At 47.6% G+C, this 20,089-nt stretch overlaps 1 protein-coding gene across 4 annotated transcripts in view; it reads right to left on the bottom strand.

Annotated features, from left to right (window-relative positions):
* LOC120906701 (neuropeptide Y receptor type 2) overlaps positions 1-20,089 on the bottom strand; it is an 83,367-nt gene that overhangs the window by 21,862 nt on the left and 41,416 nt on the right. For all 4 annotated transcript variants that reach the window (XM_040318568.1, XM_040318570.1, XM_040318572.1 and 1 more), the window contains 2 exons: positions 13,619-13,744; positions 1,742-1,975 (listed from right to left, as the gene is read on the bottom strand). In XM_040318568.1, coding sequence (XP_040174502.1) covers positions 1,742-1,975; positions 13,619-13,744 — 360 coding nt within the window. The remainder of the gene's footprint in view (positions 1-1,741; positions 1,976-13,618; positions 13,745-20,089) is intronic.

The following is a 20,089-nucleotide window of genomic DNA, read 5'->3' as shown; positions in this document are numbered from 1 at the left end:
GCTATACGGGATGTACGGCGACCTCACTGTCGTACAGTGTATCAAGCTCACCTGGCTCCGGTGGGCTGGTCATGTTGTACGCATGGAAACGGACGACTCAGCACGTAAAGTTTTTTTAGGCCGTCGACAAGAACAGAGGAGGCGTGGTAGGCCCAAACTGAAGTGGCAAGATGGCGTGGAGGCGTCCGCCATTAAGGCCGGGATAACGGACTGGCAGACGAAGGCGTGAAACCGTGAGCGATTTCGGACACTCCTGAGGCAGGCCAAGATCGCAAAGCGGTTGTAGCGCCGGATGAGTAAGTACGTTAGTAAGTTGAAAATAATGTAAGTTATAAAGGTTTAAGGTTTAAGAGTCTCTATCTTAATAAATCACACGACTAGGGGACTAAAATTTAGTGTTTCTCTTAGTTGGATACTTTAGATTACATTGCTTTCTTCGGATTAAATAAATATGATAAATAATTTTTGGACTTTCAGTCCTGCACCTGCTCACTGTGCCTCGTAGTCAAATGTTTCCCTTACCGAATCAGAAATAAAAATGGAGCTTGAGAGTTCGAAACGAAAACGGCTTTTATACGGAATTCGTTCAGGTAAAGTTATCATCCCACAACAACAATAAAAACGGACATACTAAAAAAATACAAAAAAAAGATAGGAGAAAGAAAGGAGATAGGCAACCATAGCAAATGGTGTGAATTGTAAAGCAGATTAGACGTTTCCAGGATTTTCGGTAGCTCAGTTCGGTTGCTGCGAGCCGTCCGCGGAGCCTGAAGGCCCTTAAGCACCCAGGCTTTAAGGGCTGGCCCCGAGCAGTACCGGTACCGTCCTCAATGGCAATCTTCGCAATTGAAAACAAGACACAATGATAGATGGTTTGGGGCACCACCGAAAACAGGGACATTAGCGCACACACACACACACACACACACACACACACACACACACACACACACACACACACACACACACACACACACACACACACACACACACACACACACACACACACACACACACACACATCGAGTGTTGGAAATTGTTGGAAATGGGTGCCAAACCTGCCCAAGAGCCGGCGGCCGTGAGAGTGCTTTCGCGCTGACTACAATTGAATTGTATTATGTGGCTTCGTGCGTGTGTGTGTGTTAGCGATTCGTTAGCAAGAAATTCGCGACGAGCGTTGGGAACTTCTAGCCGGGATGGACATCCGTCTGCCCATCGCGTCAACATGAAAAGGAAACGATAGTCTTTCAGGCGGCTGTTTTTGTTGTTGTTGATGTTGCTTTCCATCGCCGTGTGTCTGTGTGTCTTTGGAGATGAAGGTCTGACACGCTTGTCCCCCTCCCCCATCTCCCCCTAGCGCTCCTAGAAACACAGCGGAAATGGCGGCAAAGTGAATGATTCATAATGAATATTTTACATCCTGCGCTGGCTGCTCCGGGCGGTACCGGCAAGGACCACGTGCCGCCACGTGGACATTAGGGAGTGAAAGAGAAAGACAGAGAAAGAGAGAGAGAGTGCGATAGAAAAAAGAGCTTGACACAATTAATGTCAGCAGTGTGTACGCCCGGTCCCATACTTAATGGATCCCGGTCCGTTTCGTCCTCAACGCCTCTCTCTCTCTGTTCTCTCCGTCTCAACGCCCTTCATCGCGGCTGGAACCTTTGCTGGAGCCGCCGAATGTTGCGCTGTACCCTGTACCCTGCATCCCATTTCCCTCCTCCCCCTGCTACCCCCGACTCACCTGAGGATCATTAGCGGACAGACGCACAGCACCTGGGAGGAGGCCATCGCGCCGAGATGCCGCTGGGTGCGCTTTTCGCGGTTGACGTCCGCCTCCGCGTCGTACAGATCGTATGTCCGGGCGTTGCCGGCCAGGTTGGCGGTCGCGGAACCGGCTGCTCCGCCCTGCTGCTCGGCCGTCCCGCCACCGGCTGCTGCTGGGTTGCCGCTTGCGCCTCCCACCTTGGACAGGCGGCTGCAAAGGTTGGTCGAAAAGTTAGTGTGGGTGGGCGTGAAAATCACTGGCACAAAAGCAATCGATAGACAGCATGGGTGATTGGGGGAGGGGTGTGTGTGTGTGTGTGTGAGAGAGAGAGAGAGAGAGAGAGAAAAAGGGAAACCAAAGGGGGGTTTGATAAGGCGGACGATGAAGCCGGACGAGGCGGACGTGATCTGGGGACATGAAACAATTTTCTGTGCCACTAATCGGCGATGGCTAATGGGCTAGCGCGAACAAGTGTGTGCCTACTACCCACCCGTCTTTCCCCCTCTTTCAAGTGCAGTATGCCTTCGCTTCGGTACGCTCACACACACACACCGCCCCCTCGCTCGAATCCATTATATTCTCGTCTCGTGCGTACATTTGTCATCATTTGTGTGACAAGCACCCTGTCCCTCGCCCTGTCCTGCCACGTGTCAGTGTATGTGTGTGTGTGTGTGTGTGTGACAGTGCTGGGACGTAGATAATTTCCTTCACTATTGCCGTTCGAGTAGCCGTCGGTTCGCTTTCCCACACATTCACTTTTCGTTCGCTACTAAGCTCCCCTTACACATACACTGCCGTCTCGGTGTTTTTTGTCATACGAGTGTGCCATCATTATTTACGAGCACTTGTGAGCGGCTTCACTCGTTCGTCTTTTTGCCCCCTTCCTCCTCGCCCCAGAATAGAAAAACCAAAAAAAAAAACGACCACACTCACACACATCATCTCACTTGCCAACGGTTGAAGTATCAAATGTAAGCATTTGAGCGCTTCCTGCCCGGATATATGCCTCAAACGGCTCTCGCTGGTCGTAAACAACCGAAAATGGTTGAACAAATCTCGCGTCTTCTTCTTCTTCTTCCTGGCGCTGCATTGTCACTTCATGAATGTTTTGCTCCTGCTGGTTGCTGGCACTCCAATAGCTACTAGCTTCAAAACAACCAGAAAGGCGGCTTTCCAATAGCTTCTGCTTCAAAGCTCCAATTTTATTTTCCAATCAGATTTTCTATGTTTTTTTTTATGTCAGTCTTTTCAGAAAAAAAAAACTTCATTGGATTTAGATATTACATTATCATGAAATTAATTATTCTATTTCACATAACATGTGATGCTTAACATGTTACGTATGTGTTATAAATAAAGAACAAAATCGGTTCTGTTTACATCAGTTTCGGCTGCATTTTTTTTAGTATCCATAAAACTACAACTAAATGATTAACTCTGAAGAAAACAGGGCTAACTGCATTAACTCTATTTCCAGTTTGTTTGAAACGAATTGGATTTCAAAGTAATTGGATTCATATTGCACCTGTTTTCAGCGGTACAGTTGAATCTCGTACCATTTGATTCGAATTGCGTGACGTCACCTGCGGATCGTTTGCCACTTTCATCAAATGCGTGCCACTGATTTTGATTATTTGGTAAATTTTTCCATCCGTGGTAGTTCCAAATTCCGTGGCGAGTTCAACCCTCGTATGAACCGGCCTAGGCCAAGGAACGACGAAATATTCGGCTGCGTGGTACATAAAATGTAGCCAAATCTGTTTTAAGCCGGCATAATCGCAAAGGTTGTTAAGTCAAAAAGAAAATTCATCGTTTATTACTCATTTGTTCATTTTACATTACGTAACAAAAGTATTTCCCCCCTCCTCCCTATCAGCGTTACGGTATTGATGGATGGCACCAAAGCAGATGTCTTGGAGCGGTGAGAGTTTTTAAAAGCAAATTATGTTTTTCCTATATAAATTATGTTGTTGTGTTTTTTGAAAAAAAAAAAAATAGGTTGTCCAAAACTATCGCAGAAAGGATAATCTCGCTCCTGCTCTACAGCACACGCCTGCAAACTGCAAACGGATGAACATTTGTTTTCATGCACTCAAATATTAATTCAAACTTTGTACGCCCGAGTGGTCCCCGAGAGGCGCGCCACGGGTTTTATCCCCCAGTTCGGAGCTAAAGTTTGTCCCGCCGAGCAAGCTGCAGCAACAGTGACAGTGTGCACACCGAAGGACCAAAACAGTAAATCGTAGTTGCTGTTATTTATTTACGAATCTAGTAGCGCAGAGTGGTTTTGCGCGGTGCAGTTTTCCAGCTAGAGCGGCCTGCCGCCCGGTGATGGTTTGTTACAAAACCAATATGCTATTTTGAGTGTTTGCTTGTGCAGGGGAGAACTTGTTACGCGGCAAATGTGAAGTAAATGTTCTCGCTTAATGTGAAGTAAATGTTCTGCTGCTAGTGCCATGTTTACAATGTCCGTTCATGGTGGGAATTTGTAGCCGCGATGCAATTTGCATAGCTCATAATATTCTCGGGTATTTCGGTACGTTCTCATCACACGTCCTGTTTCTGCTCATGCTACCGGTTCCGGCAATTCTGTAGCGAAAATTATGCTCACTCGGGCAATCGGACAAGCCCAAACCGAACCGTTCCCGGAAAATGTTCCGCTCGATTGTGGAATTCTCAGAACTGGTAATCTTTGCGTTTTATATTTGTTGCTGATCAGATACTCTTTCTACATCTTCTGGGAAGGTAAGCAAAACATAATGGTAATCATGCTCGAAATCAACCACCAAGCAAACGCTTCAATCAATGATCTCAATAAAAAGTCCACTATTTTTTGCATCTTAAAGCATTGATTATAGGTAGTAGGAGATTGAAGAATAAAATTACGAATGCTTGTTAGTTTTTCTACAACAGAAAGAGCAGAATAGGTTATGTTATGTATTAAAGGTGTCTAAACGTTTTATTACATTTACAGCCCACATTTCTACGGTCATTTTGTATGAAAATAAACTTGGAAATGGCCTCTAAACCTTAGCAAATTAAAGATAAGTAAATAATGTAACTCCCAATAAGTTATTGGCACTTTGATGTGGTTAACAAGACATCTGGATTTGCCATAAATACATGAAGCATGATTAAACATTAGCATCGTTTCTATTACTTTTGATAGTGCTTAACTTTTGATAGTGCCTAACTAAAATGTTGGGGAATTTCTAGCGAGTAATTTCTGGTAAATTTCTCAGTCAATTCCATTACCTATTACGTACGACGGTATGGGTGTCCAGTGTACCGATTGAGTCACTGTAGTTACTTTCGAATCCTGCCATATAACATTATCAGGAAGCAAAAAACACGCAAAATTGTCCCCCAACTGATGGAAAAAGCCAAATTTGAATATCGCATCCTGGGGCTATCTCGTCCGTGGTGCGTCGTTAAACCAATCAAACTGCCCAAACTCAAGATTGGAATTCACAGAAAGAGATATAAGGATAGAGTTTTCATATGTAAGACTTTAACCATTCTCCAAATGATTTTAATGGATTTCTCGTTGCAATGCCATTTTCGCGTATAAATCGGTAGCGCTTGCGGTGATTCGCTTTTTCCCTGGTTGGTGATCGGTTTTCAGCCACCACTGCCACATTACCTGTTTGCCCGAAATGTATTGCACTACGCCAAACAGAGGGGAAACAAAGAATAATAGGAAATGAATCGAATTTATTGAGACTTTAACGCAAAAACACAAAAAAAAGCGCGAACCGCGGTTGCAGGGACGAAGGCAAGCTCTTGTACCGGTTGCTCACTCAGCTTCGCCAGATTGCCATCAGTTGGCGAACTCAATTAAGCGCCAGATGGCGCTGATAGCACTACCACGCCATCCTTACGTGTTTGCCCTCGCCCGTTAGCACTCACTTAACGTGACCGTTGGATAAATAGCCAGATACTAGTCGTAACCTGTCATGGCGACACAAAATGGCGCCGCCCGAATGGGAACGGAACTGGTCGCGCTCGCGCAATGTATTTCAAACGTCCTTGGGCAAGAAATCGTCGCGTGCAGCTCCTCGACCCGTGTTATTAAACGATAACCGGTCACCGGTGAAGTGGAATAATAAAAGTGCACTGCTTCCTCTCTATCTCTATCCCACGCTCCTTCCGCATGCAGCCCAGCTTTCGACACGACGCTCAGAAGGAGGTTCGAGTTTTTGGTATTCTTCTTGCTCTGTGTGTTTGGGGGAACGAGTGCTTTTGTTTGGCTCGATGGGTTTCGAAGGTACTGCAACCGTCTTGACACTGAGCGTCGTCGTCCCCGCACGAGATGTCTGGGATTGAGCGCTCGGGACAGGATGCGATTTCCTGATAGCTCAATAAATCCCACTGCCTGGCACACGCGAAACCAGATGGTTCCATAGAAGAAAAAAAAGCTACATAAAAAAAGGCAAAAGCCCCACCAAGAGCCAGGGACTTGCCCACATGCTTTGGAGCAGAATGAGCCAGTGCGCTGCTTACCAATGTTTGACAGAAACCTCACACATTGCAAAACCGGGCGTAATAATCGTAAAGCGACCCCGAAGGTGGCGTTCATTCGCAGGCAAACATCTCGATCGCATAGCTCATAATTTCGGTGGATGCAACTGTACACACACACACACGCACAAAGCCCTAATGTCCAATCTGCCGGATACGGACATTACGGGATGGGTGTGACACTAGCAATCAGCTCAGGATATGTACATATTTATTGCACAACCAACCAAGCTGAAATGCAATTTCGTTTCATTCAAGTCCACTACCTTGCGGGACCTTGCAATACATGGGTTGTTGTTGTTTTTTTTTTTTTTTTGGAGATGTGCTTTTATTGCGTCCTGCCCGTTCCTTTCTCACATTCCCGTTTCCTGCGGGAGGATGCCGCTGCTGGACGAGATGCGCTCCCTTCTCCAGAGCCGGATATTTTGGGCAAGCAGCTCGACAGCTTTATGAACATGTGGCCCCTGGTCGTTATAGCTTCGGGGTTCTTCGCTTTGTTACCGCCAACATCTCCGGTTTTGTCAAAGTGCTGCGACGGGTTTTTTGTTTGGCAGCTCGGCAGGACGGTTTGCGCTGTTTACCTTGGACATCCGGGGCCAGCGAGCGAGCGGGAGAGAATGCGAAAAGCACACACACGCAATCAAGAAGCGCCGATAAAGTAAGCAAATAGAAACGCAATAAAGAGCACATATTCGCCTTTTGTTGCCCGTGGAAGCGAAGTTTTGGAGCGTGGAGATTGGCGGCAGCGACACAACGACACACTCAGATGCTCACCCGGTCCAGGCTCCAACTGTGTCGTATGGTTTGGAGAAATAATTACGCAAAAGCTAAAGTTTTAATAGCGCATCATTAACCGTGCTACTATCAGGACTAGCTGGGCCGTGTTTCGGGGTACCGGGGATAGTTTCCGTTGTTCACAAAACAGACGCGCAACGGCGACTGCACACGATCCGCCATCAGAACCTTACCGGCAGAGCGCCTAAAAGACCGACACCGAGAATCCCGTATGCAAACGGTACGACTGGCTGGACATTATTTTTCGCCACCCCGGAAGGGGATGATGTTTTCCCGTTACCAAAAGCCCCCTGAAGCTAAAATAAGGAAGGGAACGACTGTTTTTTTTTTTTTTTGTGCTCAAAACTTTTGCTCTCTCCCGTGGACAATCGTCCCGCAAACGAATTGTTTGAGTTGTTGGCGCCAGTTGTTTGCCGAAATCAGTGCGCCCCGGGGCGTCAGTGGAGGAAAGTTTAAACTCCAAAACCGTAGCGGGAGCATCACAAGCCGACGAGCCGACGAGGGTCCATTCATCGGCGTGCTGTTTGTAGCGCGGGCGTACAAGAAATCAAAGTTTGCTACATCGTTCCGATGCCGGCGATGGAGCAAGTTTGTGCGAGATGATTAATTTTTGAAGCGGCCGAAAGTATCGTCCAGCATTTTTGGTGACAGTAATTTCGGTGCTCGCCGCGGGAGGTGTGCCTGTGACTGGGCTGGGCTGCTGTAATGCCAGCTGACTCCGAGTGAAAACGGGGTACCGTAGGTTTGCCACGCGTAAATTGTCTTCATTGTGCACGCAGTTTACAGAAACGTGAAGTTGCCCGGGGTTTTACCATTGGCGTAAGCAGCGAACTTTTGCCCGAAGGGTGTGTCAATGCACTTAAGATTCTGCCACGTGTGTCAAGTGTATGCGTATGGGTGCGTCAATTTTGTAACCAAAAGATGCAAGAGAAAGAAGTACAACAAGTTGGTTTGCAATGTTTGTTGGTGAAGAATTCCAGTTGTTATTAATGACGCTTAGTTTCGATTGACTCTTCTGTTACCTGGAATTAGATGTTGATTTCCTGGTAGAAGCTAGGGACAGACTAACATGCGATGGATCTTAAGTGAAAATTATAAGTCTTCCTTTGGAATGTTGATATTTTTGATGTACGGATCTAAGATACTTTCTGATGGCATCTAAAGTTTAAGAGAACTTTTTTGGAGAGTGCTCTTTGAAGTTATCTTCCTCCTTGCTGGGCAAGCTCCTCAGACAAATCCGTTTATTTCAGTTGCATTCAGACATTTAAACCTTAAGACCATGTATCGTTAGCCTTCTTTGTAGGGGTCTCGCTTTAATTTACTTGGCGTTTCTTGGAATAAGTTAAACCTAACAATTACAGAGTTTTCCAGGAGTTCTCATAGCTGTGGGACACTTTATTGACTCCTTCTTAAATGAAATGAACTTAATGTAATGGGAATTGGGCTCCATCGCATCCTTGTTGGACAAATCCAATAGGAATTTCCAAGGCGCCTGTCCAAAAACGGTGCCAAAGAGTCCAATTTCCAACATACGAAGCTCACTTCCTGTTGCATAGAATCAATGAAGTGTCCCACAATTATGAGAATCCCTGAAAACCCCTGTAATAATATATTTGTTTGGGCTTCGGGAATTGGGAACCAATGATATCTAGAAATAGAGAACGTGTACCCAGCGGATGCCTTACACTACTCTTATTCTCGGACTGGGACATCCGACATTAATAACGTTCACTTTCACCGACACTCCAACGCTTGGTGGGATCAGAAAGGATCTTATGGTATCATTCCACAAAGCCTTGTCGGTAAGTGGACAACTTCCAAACTTTTGGAGCACTTCTTCCAAGTGCCCCTCACTGAGTGGTGGACGCTATCTTCTTCTACACCACACCCAAACAGCACACACACACACACACACACACACACCAACGGTTAAGGGAAACTTGTTGCAAACGCTAAAGTTGCGGCAGGACCCATCCCATGTCGCGCACCGTATAATTAAAAGCGCAAACAAACTGTTTGCCCCGCATTCACTGGCGGGAAGTTTGCGATTCTTGATGGTTGATGGTTTCACCCCGGTCACCGATGGTCACCACTGGGTAGTTTTACATACATGTGGCAAACAAAGCAATAAACAGCGAGTACGTGGCACAGACGTTTGTTTGGTTTCGTTCGCCTGTCTCTAATTCAAGGTTAAGGTCGATGTGTCTGCGGTTGTCCTTTCTACTGGGCATCTTCTCATTGCGCAGCGAAACACTCCCCAATGTTTATGGTGTTGCGTGAGCTCGTGGCGAATGTTTGTGTGCGTATGGTACGTAACGGGTCCTTGCTACAAATAGACGCGTTTGCACGAGTAACCGACGCTACATGGTGTCCTACTGAACAGCAAGAACATGTTGGAGTGTACGGTTTGTTACGTTTGAAGGCACTTTCCACCAAGAGACCTTCAAAATTGAGAGTTAGTTGTGGTAACTAGTTTATTTGCGTTTCAATGTGACGCTGCTACTTCGATGGCTGTTTGAGGTGCGAAATGAAGACATGTCTTGGATACATCTTCAACTTGGAGTCCATACAAATCTTACTACAACAACTTCTACGCTGCTTTTTCTTCATTCCAGACACTGGAACGTGACAATTTGTTGAAAACCACGCGTTTTTGCATGTAAAATTTTTGTTACAAATATTCCTCTACTGCTCCAAAAAGTTAGTTTGGCGAATCAAGTTACCGAGCAAAATGATTTTGATGTCGCACAGCTTCAAACACTCACAAAACCGTCTGCACGAAACTTACTCCACGGAACGGACCAACAAGTTACATGGATAATGCCACCGGGACGAGATGATCAAAAGTTTTGGGACACTCCCGCGACACTGCGCCCAACGCTGCTACCATCCGTGCTCCCCGTCGTGGGTGTCCTTTCATTTGCAAAATCTCTCATCTCCCCCGGGGAGCAGCCGCCCTGTCCTTTAAACTAAAGTATTCCCCTAACGACTCTAATGGCACTGGGACGGTTGCGAAACTATCGCTTACATCGGTCGCATCGGGAAAGGGCAAAGCCAAACATGGCTGGCGAAATGACCTATGCGAGCTAGTGCAAAACAAAAAAACAAACAAGCAGGCAAAAGAAAACATGAAATACAGGCCCCCGAAATGTTGTAAAACATTTGCTCCACCGCCCACCGCGGTGCGGCTCGATGACTAGGGCGAACATTAATTTCTCCGGAGAGTTTAGCCATTTTTGTTTGCACTTTGCTGTTCTGTGCACTCAAATTTGGTGTAACAATTTTCGCATTCGCTGACGATCAGTGGCGGATTTAGGGTGTTGGGGGCCCTAAGCGTTAAAAGGAGTGGAGGCCCCACGGTAGGTGTCGAGCTGGGGGGAGTGGGGGGGAGGGTGCATATTGTTGCAATAGGTTTTGAATCAAACACACTCTAATGCTAACACTCTGTACTGAGCCCCTATAGTTTATGAGTCCCTTCATCCATGGGGCCCCTATCTAGCACAGAAGCTCTCGCTGAGACTACTGTACACACTGTTCTATATGCTGGAATTACCATACACGGGGCCCCTACATTGACGGGGCCCCCCGCGGCCGCTCACTCCGCGCACCGTTAAATCCGCCACTGCTGACGATCCCGACGCCCGCCCGCTAGCGACAAATTGTGGCGCGATGCTTGCCTACATTCCGGTGCAGCTATACAAACCGTTTCGAAATAAATCGCTCAAAGTGCCGCTAGTGAACCCACGGAGCACGGTAGCGACTGTCCTTTCCACGGTTTTCTCTCTCTCTGTGTCTCTCTAGACATCCGCTTTAAGTTGTTTTTTGGTTCCCGTTTTGTAGCGAGCCAACAAAAAGTGCACGCTGTGTGCGCGTGAAAAATGCGAGAAGAATTAAATACCGTGAAGAAAGCAGAGAGAGAGAGAGAGAGAGAGAGAACAAACAAATTACGCAAGTCGCAAGTACAGCTCACGCGTGCCCGAGATTTCACACACCACCTACGAAAATGGATTGCCCTTGCCCGTGAATAGCATTCCGATCGACGGTTGTGGTGCCATCTTGCGGCACCCGGAACCACCCCCGGTGAGGTGGGACAGGAGGCTACGGGAGTGTGTCGGGGTCGGGGCAGATTTTTTATTCGTCCACCATACGGGGCCCTGGGACATCAATTTTGGAACCGGAGGATACTAAGGATCACTTCACCGGAGTGTGAGGTAATGTGATTGAAATATTTGTGGACACACACACACACACGAACTCACGCACACGCTCTTTGGGTGGGTCTTGTGCTGCGAAGGTGGTGACAGATTGATGGTATAAAAGCACAAGCACACAAGGACAGTGCCAAGAGACTAGCAAGGGCAGGCTGGCAGGGAAGAAATCACGCTACGCACGAGCTCCAGATGGTTTTCATTCATCGCCTTTTGAGCGATGGTGCGTGGCCTGTGAACCCAGGCCACGCAAGGGAGGGAGGGGTGCTAAGACACGGACGTCTGTTGGATCGATTTCGGTGCGCCCGTTCCGGAGAGCGGGACCAATCTAATCGAAGCCATAAAACCACTATCAGGGAATGTGTTTGGCAGCTCGCTATTATCAAAAGCGCGGGGAGAGTAAATAAAGCAGACGGGGCGGACGGAAGCGGAGTTGAAGGGATAGATATGAGATATGGAAAATTGCCAACCGACCGCCAATGACAGCAGCAGCAACAGCAGCAGCAGATGGTTCAAGCAGCGAGGACGTGCAGATCGTATCGCGGGCAGCGCGCACAGAACTCCGAGCTGTTGATAGGATGCCGCTCGGGAGCAAATTCAAGCGTAAGCGCCGTTAACAGCGCATAAACGCGGACATTAGAAGCATGTGCAGCCGTGAACTTGGCGTGGAAACGGAGGAAATTAACGCTCACACACAGCAGCAAGCTCATGGCCGGCTGCTGCCTCATGCCTTTACTTTGCGCTAAGGTGTAACACGGACGGAGAGAGCATTTGGAGCTAGCCCGAGGATATTAGCGCTCAACTATAGCACCTACAGCTGGTCGACCTAGACTGCTTTCCATGCAGTGGTTGCACAAAATGGAAAGCTGGAATCAAAATGGACATGATTGCCTAATTTATTTACCTCGTCAAGTCCAATAGCAAGTATGAACTGGTTATTCAGTCTGCGAGAGAAGATGATATAGACAGCACCGTAAAGGTATAGCACGTTGGTCTTATGGATGATGCGAACTCATTACAGATTGGTCGTTATTTCAAAAGATCTTCATCAAGGTCACTAGAAGCCCAAGAGCTCGACGTAATTAGCAAGTCAATAAAGGCTATGCTTAAGATGAATGACCAATGCCTGTAAAAATCTCGCATAGAAAATAAACCCAATGTTCTCACCAAAATCCCTATTTTCTTCTCCAAAATTAATAATACTCGATATTATGCATCTCTAGCTGAGGAGGATATAATTCGTAGTTCAGTATTCTCTGAAACCACTTACCATTCAGGTATACCTCGACAGACATTGAACTGCTCTCCGTGAGGACATTCAATTTCAAAAGCAAAACAAAATACGCTGAGGACACATCCAATTTAGCTTGGCCATCCCAACCCAAGAATCCAACCCTTTCGAACCCTAACAAGATAGAAAGATGTTATCAGCGATTCAGTGATCTCATCACTGCAATCCTTTCCATAAAGGTGTTTCACCAACCCTTAGTACGTACTGACGATATCTAAGTGATTGGTCGAGAGGACGCAATCTGTAGCGTCTGCTTCGGTTACTTTCCCGACGACGGTTAGCCGACTGTTAATTACACCAGAGCATCACCAAGATGGGTACTGGTTATTGCTGCAATCTGCAGATGTAGATAAGTCTTGCAGCATCGCGTTTTCGGAAGATGTAACGATATATCCCAGGACAAAATCGTTCAATTCCAGAACTCCAGCGCCTTCAATAGCTTGTCATTGGGACATCACTGTGTACTCACCGTGCGTTGCCGTAGTGATAATCGAAGCACGCACATTGGCCGAAGTGAATTTGGAGGTGTCCACAGGTAGAGACATCATCCGTTCATTGCTTCCCCGAAGGCTTGCCAGCTAGTCGAAGGCTAGAACGGGCTGGTAGATGAAGTCGCCGAAGAGAGACACAAAGGCATCTCATTAGCGGATCCCAACCTCAGCAATCAGTAATCAAACGAACCGTGCCGTCAAAGGGGGAAACCGGCTCGTGTGCGACCAACCAGAAAGCCCCCCCCGCCAGGTAAGAGGCTCCATAATCGATAAATTATTGCACGGCCGGATAAGAAGCAGTCCCCGGGTTGAGGGGTTCAAGCGCGTTAACGGGGCACGGGAGCAGAACTCACAAACACTAACACACACACACACACGCACAATCAAGTACACAAACGGGACGCAGTTAAACCATTGCTACGAGGGAATCTGGACAGAAAGGCGAACGAGTAGTTGGGTGTGTCTGTGTGTGTGTGTGTGTGTGTGTGTGTGTGTGTGTCGGTGTGTCTCTGTGTGTGTGTGTGTGTGTGTATGTGTGTGTACTTACATTTGACGGCTGCGAGCTTCGGCCCGGGCTTCGAACATCATTATCGAGAGTGGTCCGTCCGGGGGACGCAGTTCACGGGACGTGCGGATGTAGAGATAGCCCAGCAGAGTCATCGGTGCGCAGTACCTGGTTGGGAATCGCAGCGTAGAATAAGAGAAGAGAAAGAGAGAGAGAGAGAGATGAAAAGGTTAATTGAACGAATGGGAAGCAAATAAGCAGAACGCAGACTGAAGGGCAACTCCATACAGTGCTACGATGAATCTTTGTGACACCTGGTCTGGGAAAACTGTGTTTTTGGAAGCGAGCGGTGTAGATGACGCAGAACTCAACGCAGCAACAGTGTATGTACAGCACTGACAAGATGATTAGCAGAAATGGGAATATAATAGTGTGTCTGTTTATTCATCAGTTACAGTGCAGCGCGGCGGAGGCGAAGTAGACTTCTCCGTATTACTCCCCCTGTTGCGGTTACGGGGTCATTCGCTCGTCTGTTTCCTGCTTCGGCCGTAGACCCGAGTGCCTCCCAAAAAGTGTGACAAACTGAACCTGTCGTTGAGTAAATGATTATTAATTCATTTTTGATTAACCGCGCTGGGACGGTACCGGTGACGTCGGCGCGCGCGCCTGTGTCCGACGCGTACAGACGAAAACTTCCAAAAAGCGTTCAACACACAAACATACACACAGTCAGCACATACATACTCGGGACAAGCCTTGAGCAAGAAGCTAGTTAGTCTGCAGTACGTATCGTGCCATTTGCACCCCAAGTAACCGAGGTCCTTTGTCACCATCAGCAGCAACGTGCACCTCCCTACCTTGTCCTTCACCGTGGTGAGCGTTTAAACCACGATGGCTACGATAAAATGTAATATAATTGATGCTTACTGAGCGTTGCATCTGTTTTTTTTTTCTTCTTTTTGCTTGACTCTCCCCCTGTTGCTTGGCGAGAAGATGTGGTACACTTTGCGCACCATGGCAACGGCCAGCAGAGAAACCTCAGTGCATCTCAGCGCCATTTGCCTGAACAGTAAAAAAAAAAAAAAAAACTTAAGAAGGACTTGCACAGTTGCTAATTAAATCTGGCCCTTCCTGCAGCTGCACCAGTCCCGCTGTGCAACGTGACTGGTGTGCACGCGTCGCTTCTTGAGCATGCGGGAATCTTTGCCGTCGGTGGGCCTCCACCGCTTTCCACACTGCTCGGGCCAACAATTAGCAGCGGGCGGACATTTCAATTAGTGCGCTGTGTAGCTGTGAGCTGTGAATGTGCCTGGTAAGATCTCCGCTTTCGCTTTCAATTATTTATTTTGTTGCTTTTTTCCCCCTCTTTGGCTAGTTGCTCCTTCGCCACATCCTTCTGGGGCGGGATACACACACACACACACACTTGACTTGAGGTGGAACCGCAACTCATGGCCGTAGGGTACATAACCACGCTGTGCCAAGGGAGTGGCAAGTGGTGAGGGCACACCCGCATGTTGGTGGCCTTCATCCCCCATCGAGCACGTGGATTTACGGTCAAATCGCTGCCACTGCCGAGCCAACCACCGAATCAACACCGCACCGGATCAAACGAAGCGCCACACAGAGCGATGGAAATGGCGCGTGGGGAAAATCCTGCAACCGGGGTTGTCAACTGGCGCAGTCCTGGGGTTTGCTGTTGTGCGATAAAAAAAAAGTAAAACACACGCGATAGCGATGCACTTACACGCAAGTGGTTGTCATTGTTAGTGGTCCACGCTTTTGTCCCGCACGCTCCCACTCCATGTGCTAGGTGGGGGGGGAGGGGGGGGAGAGGTTTTACCGAAGCAGAACTTACAGACTCCGGCAGTTCAGTATGAGAGCAACAACAACAACAGAATTGGAGAATAGTTTACTCGGATAGTTTGCAGTACCTCTCGGGAACTTGTGGCGTGATTTGATTTACGAGCCAGTGACCCCGGAGCACTCCAGCGCGTACTGCAAGCGTCGGGAAAGGATTAAAGTGACCGGAGCACCCGGTTGGAGCATTCAGACATTCAGCCGTGATAGGAAATTGCTCCAGAATGCCCAGACTCCAATGGGAGGGGGTTTTTGCGGCAAACGGAGCGGGTGGTGCGCAGGCTCATAAATCTTTCCCACCGTTCGCACCGGACGGCACGACACGATACTGTGTCAAAGCTACTCGAGCGGTAGTGCCGTGCCGTGATATTGGCACCTGAATTGGTTGACTTTCCCGGTTTGACATCCTGCCTGCGGACCTTCCTCGGGAACCACTGGAGTGTATCCTCCGACGAAACTGACCAGGCCATAAAGCTCCTACCCGTTGACAGTGCATCGTTGGGACCGGGATTGTCGTCTCCACGGCTCGACCGGAATTGCTGACAATTTATCGCATTCCAGCAACTCGGCTCCTGGTACACTTGCCGTGGCACTGACCGGGAAGGCTCAAATCCACCTCCCCAGAGTCCCATACCGTACGCGGGGCGGGCTGGATGATAAATAAACCATACAAATTGCCAGCGCACGCTCCGTGCGGTTGGATTTTACTACTCGTCAGCCGGTGCCGCCGGATCTGCTGGTGGTTTTGATGCAGTCCGAGCTTTCCGAGGCTCCAAACCCCATTGCTGGCAGGGCGGAAAGAGCACCGAAATCTTACCTACTTTTTGGCATGCTTGGCAGCACGAGCTAAAGATGACGTTGGGTTGGGTGTGTGCTGGTGCGCCCTCAGTCCGACTCTCACTATCCGGAAGCGTCCCGGGTACTGCCCTCCCCTCCGGGCAAGTAATCCATTGAGTTTTATCGTTATTTATTAATGGGAGATGTGGAACTTCCGGAATAAAAAAAAAAGGGGAGAGGGAACCTCGCAATAGTTTTTCCGAGATAGTTTTGCAGGAATTTGCAGGCCCCCGCTGCTTGAGCGTTGGAAATTATTATGGAAGTCATCCCGGTCCCGTCCTCCAAGCAGCTCCACTTAGCAGCACTCGGATATGGGGCGGCATCAGCCATCAAACATGACCCAGGGTGGTGGTTAGCTAGCTGCTCAGAACTGCCCACAAGGCTGGACAAAAAAAAAAGGAAAAAAAGGAAACCCCCAATGATCGGTTTTAACATGTCCCACCCGACACCGACGATGGCCGACGATGCTCTACCCTTCAGATACACGCCCATCACGCTTGACCGCGTTCGCCGGCACATGGAAGAATGCCCTCCATCCCACACCGGGTCCATTTGGCCTTGCAAGTTCAACGGTTCAACGGACCCCTCGACGAACTGCATCGGGCGGCACGGCACAAAATCGCTGCCCTTATCGGAAGGAGGGCCTTCCGTCGAGCGTCCGATGGCAATGGTTCCCACGGGACCGATTGCATGGCCACACAAGACTCTTTTCGTCCCACGCCACCCGTCCGGTCACTGATCCCGGGTAGCACTTCGGTGCTGAACGGTTTTTCGGTGGGTAGTTCGATTTTATCGATCGCACAGAGAAACACGCAGCGAGCAGCAACCGTCCTAACAGCAGCAGGCACCAGCGCCAGAGCTGCAGATTAACGAATTACTCGCACACACACACACACACACATACGGGCATACCTCGATGTAGGGGAGAGCATAATGCAGAGCGTTTAAAAAATTCCGTCCTGCAGTGATGAATAATTTATCACCGCAAACCCGCTGGCCGGAGCAAAGCGGATTAGTTAGACAAGCCCCGGGGATGGGGGGGGGGTTTACTGAGATCGTGGATGTAACAACATATTGACACTTGGTTTTAAGAAGGATCAGTTACGTTTTGTGGGGCGTGGGGCGCAATGATGGACAAGTACAAACGTCCAACAACATGTGCGGAAGATGGTTAGATTCGCACAGCGGACAGTAAGCGTTGGAATGTGTTCCGCTTCGTTTGAAGCGTCACATCTTTGTTTCAGACTTTCGGTGGAACCTCATCATTAGCTTTTTCTATCTCTCTCACTCTTTCTCTCTCTCTCTCTCTCTCTCTTTCTCCTGTTTACTTACGCGCGCGTACATTAGCATCTCGGCTCCGCTCACGTCCCGGCCCCCGACCTAATGAGGTCGATTGTAATAAATGGCAATTTATCTATATTTTATCAATTACCCGCCCGCGCCACGGCTGGACGGTCCCAGCGTGCGGGATCGCCCTGGGATGGTTCATTGATTTTTTTTTCATCCACACACACACACACACACACACACACGCCGTGGTCGTTTTTCGCTCTCGCGCGCGCTAGACATAGAGTGAAAATAGCAAACAAGGGCCCTATCGTTGGGCCACTACGACGTGCAAACTGCCACCAGTCACGTCAAACGGCAACGGGTCGATTCTCCCGTACCCAAGCGTGTACACGCGTCGACGACAATGGTCGCAAAACATGTCGTTAGGTGGTTAGGTGGGCGAGCAATGATGCGGTGTGTGTGTACAGTGCTCATTTATATGGCAGATCGAGTTCCGGATGTTCGCTCTTCGGGCAGTGTTGTACCGTGGAATTAAAAACCTTTTTAACCGTGATTTATTCTTTGGGTTTTACCGTGTTTTTACACTGGGATTTTCGTTTCAATGGAGTTTTAATGCATTTTTAACAGTTTTATCAAAAGTGTTTTAGTCCATGTTCTATGCGCAGTTTTGCCAAGTACATAGACTCTTTACCAAAATGTTAAATGCATTTTATTCAACTTCAACAACTATATTTGTCCAATGAAGATATCGTGCAGTCAGATCTTGGTTTGTAAACGATTTGTTCAGTCTTCTCAAAAAGGACTAAATGAATGTTCATACAATTTCAAAATCTCCAATCATCAAGAGCAAATGCTTTTTCATCAAAATGAAAACTTTAAGATTTTTGTGAATTTCAGGCCATCATGCCTTATCAATAAGTTGAAACGCGATTAAAAGTGTTTTACCTTTTACATTTGGCTTCCTCCAAATTACATCTACTAAAAGGTGCGAAACTAGGATCTGTTAAAAAAGTGAACCCGAAGTAATTGTGGAAAGATCTTTTATTAAGTTTGAGTGGAGGCATAACAAAACGCGTAACAGATTGTCCATTGATCGAGCTGGAAAATTGACGTGTTTCTCGTAGAAATATCGTTTAAACAGTGACATGCATTCCCCAAATGTGTGTATATATGATGATTCAATCAAATTAACAAATGCTAACGTTAAATACTATATGCCTTTGCAGCAAAATGCCATGAGAATCACAGGATAATTACCACGGAAAACAATGAACATATCTGTGGTAGATTGATGCTCTTTGCTGATACTCAATGAAAGTATGTCATGACATGCCGAACGCGACATGCGAATGCTTGAATCCAACGCAATAATCTGATTGACAAGCTGAGCTTAATGCCGGCGCAAGCATAATCATGACTTTTTCTGGCTGTGAACAGTGTCACCAACACTTATGACTGAAATGACGCTACAATCAGCTGACGTACACAACTGTGATGATCAGAGATGAGACTCAAACAGTTGATGGACCAATCACTTGTTTGATGACATTTTGTTTAGCATCCAACTCTTGATCACTCACTTGGTCATGACATTTTTTTTATGCTCGATTTGTTGCTTGTGATGACTCGCACGCACCGGATATCTCCCATGACTATCGTGATGATCACCGACAGAAAATGTCGCGACCAAGTGACTGATCAAGAGTTGGTTGCACACAATGTCACCAATCATGTGAATGTCACACCAACTCTTTGAGTCTCACCTCTGATCATCACAGTAGAGCTCGTAACGCTGACATGGTTTTGTTTCAGCCGGAATTGGTCATGACTCTGTCAGTGACATTTTGAAGAACTGATCACAGTATAAAAAAGTCGTGCCATAGTACCTGATCAAGCGTTAGATGCTAAAACGTCACCAAGCAAGTATAGGGCAGACCCATTGTTTGAGCATCACCTCTGATTATCATAATTGATTATGTGAAGCTGATATGGAATTTGTTTCAGTCAGATTTTTTATGAGATTGACAATGACACTTTGCAGTACTGGTAAATGCGTACTAAAGCTACCGGTTTATACTGGTTTCCTTTAAAACGGCCAAGCCGTATTGCTTATGTAATGTGCTAATGAAAACCTTAAATTTCAATGGTACAATTGAAGACAGTTTTTACTTGGTAAATACTCATGAATTTTTTCCCAAAACTGGTACATCCCTGCTCTTTATTTTTTTTATTCCATTTGCTATCTCACCATCTCCCGATGTTCGTTTGGATCTAATTCTTGCACACCGGCTGCTGCAAACATTACTCTCACCGTCTCATTGTTTTTGCGACCGATGCCGGCGTGCACCGACCATGGCGAGGCACGAGGAAGTCAGGCTGATCAATCGAGCTTCGACAGGTCATTCGTCTGAGGGAGGAGCACACTTCACCGCCTCCACCATCCCGATTTGGCGTGAAGGTGGCGCCGAAAGCTTATTGGATGCCTCTGTCAGCGCGTCCCACAGTCCATATAGCTGGGGTAATTCA

This window comes from Anopheles arabiensis, chromosome X (assembly GCF_016920715.1).
Source record: "Anopheles arabiensis isolate DONGOLA chromosome X, AaraD3, whole genome shotgun sequence".
Lineage (NCBI taxonomy): Eukaryota > Metazoa > Arthropoda > Insecta > Diptera > Culicidae > Anopheles > Anopheles arabiensis.
The sequence above is the reverse complement of the archived record's forward strand: the minus strand, read 5'-3'. Positions and strand labels throughout refer to the sequence as shown.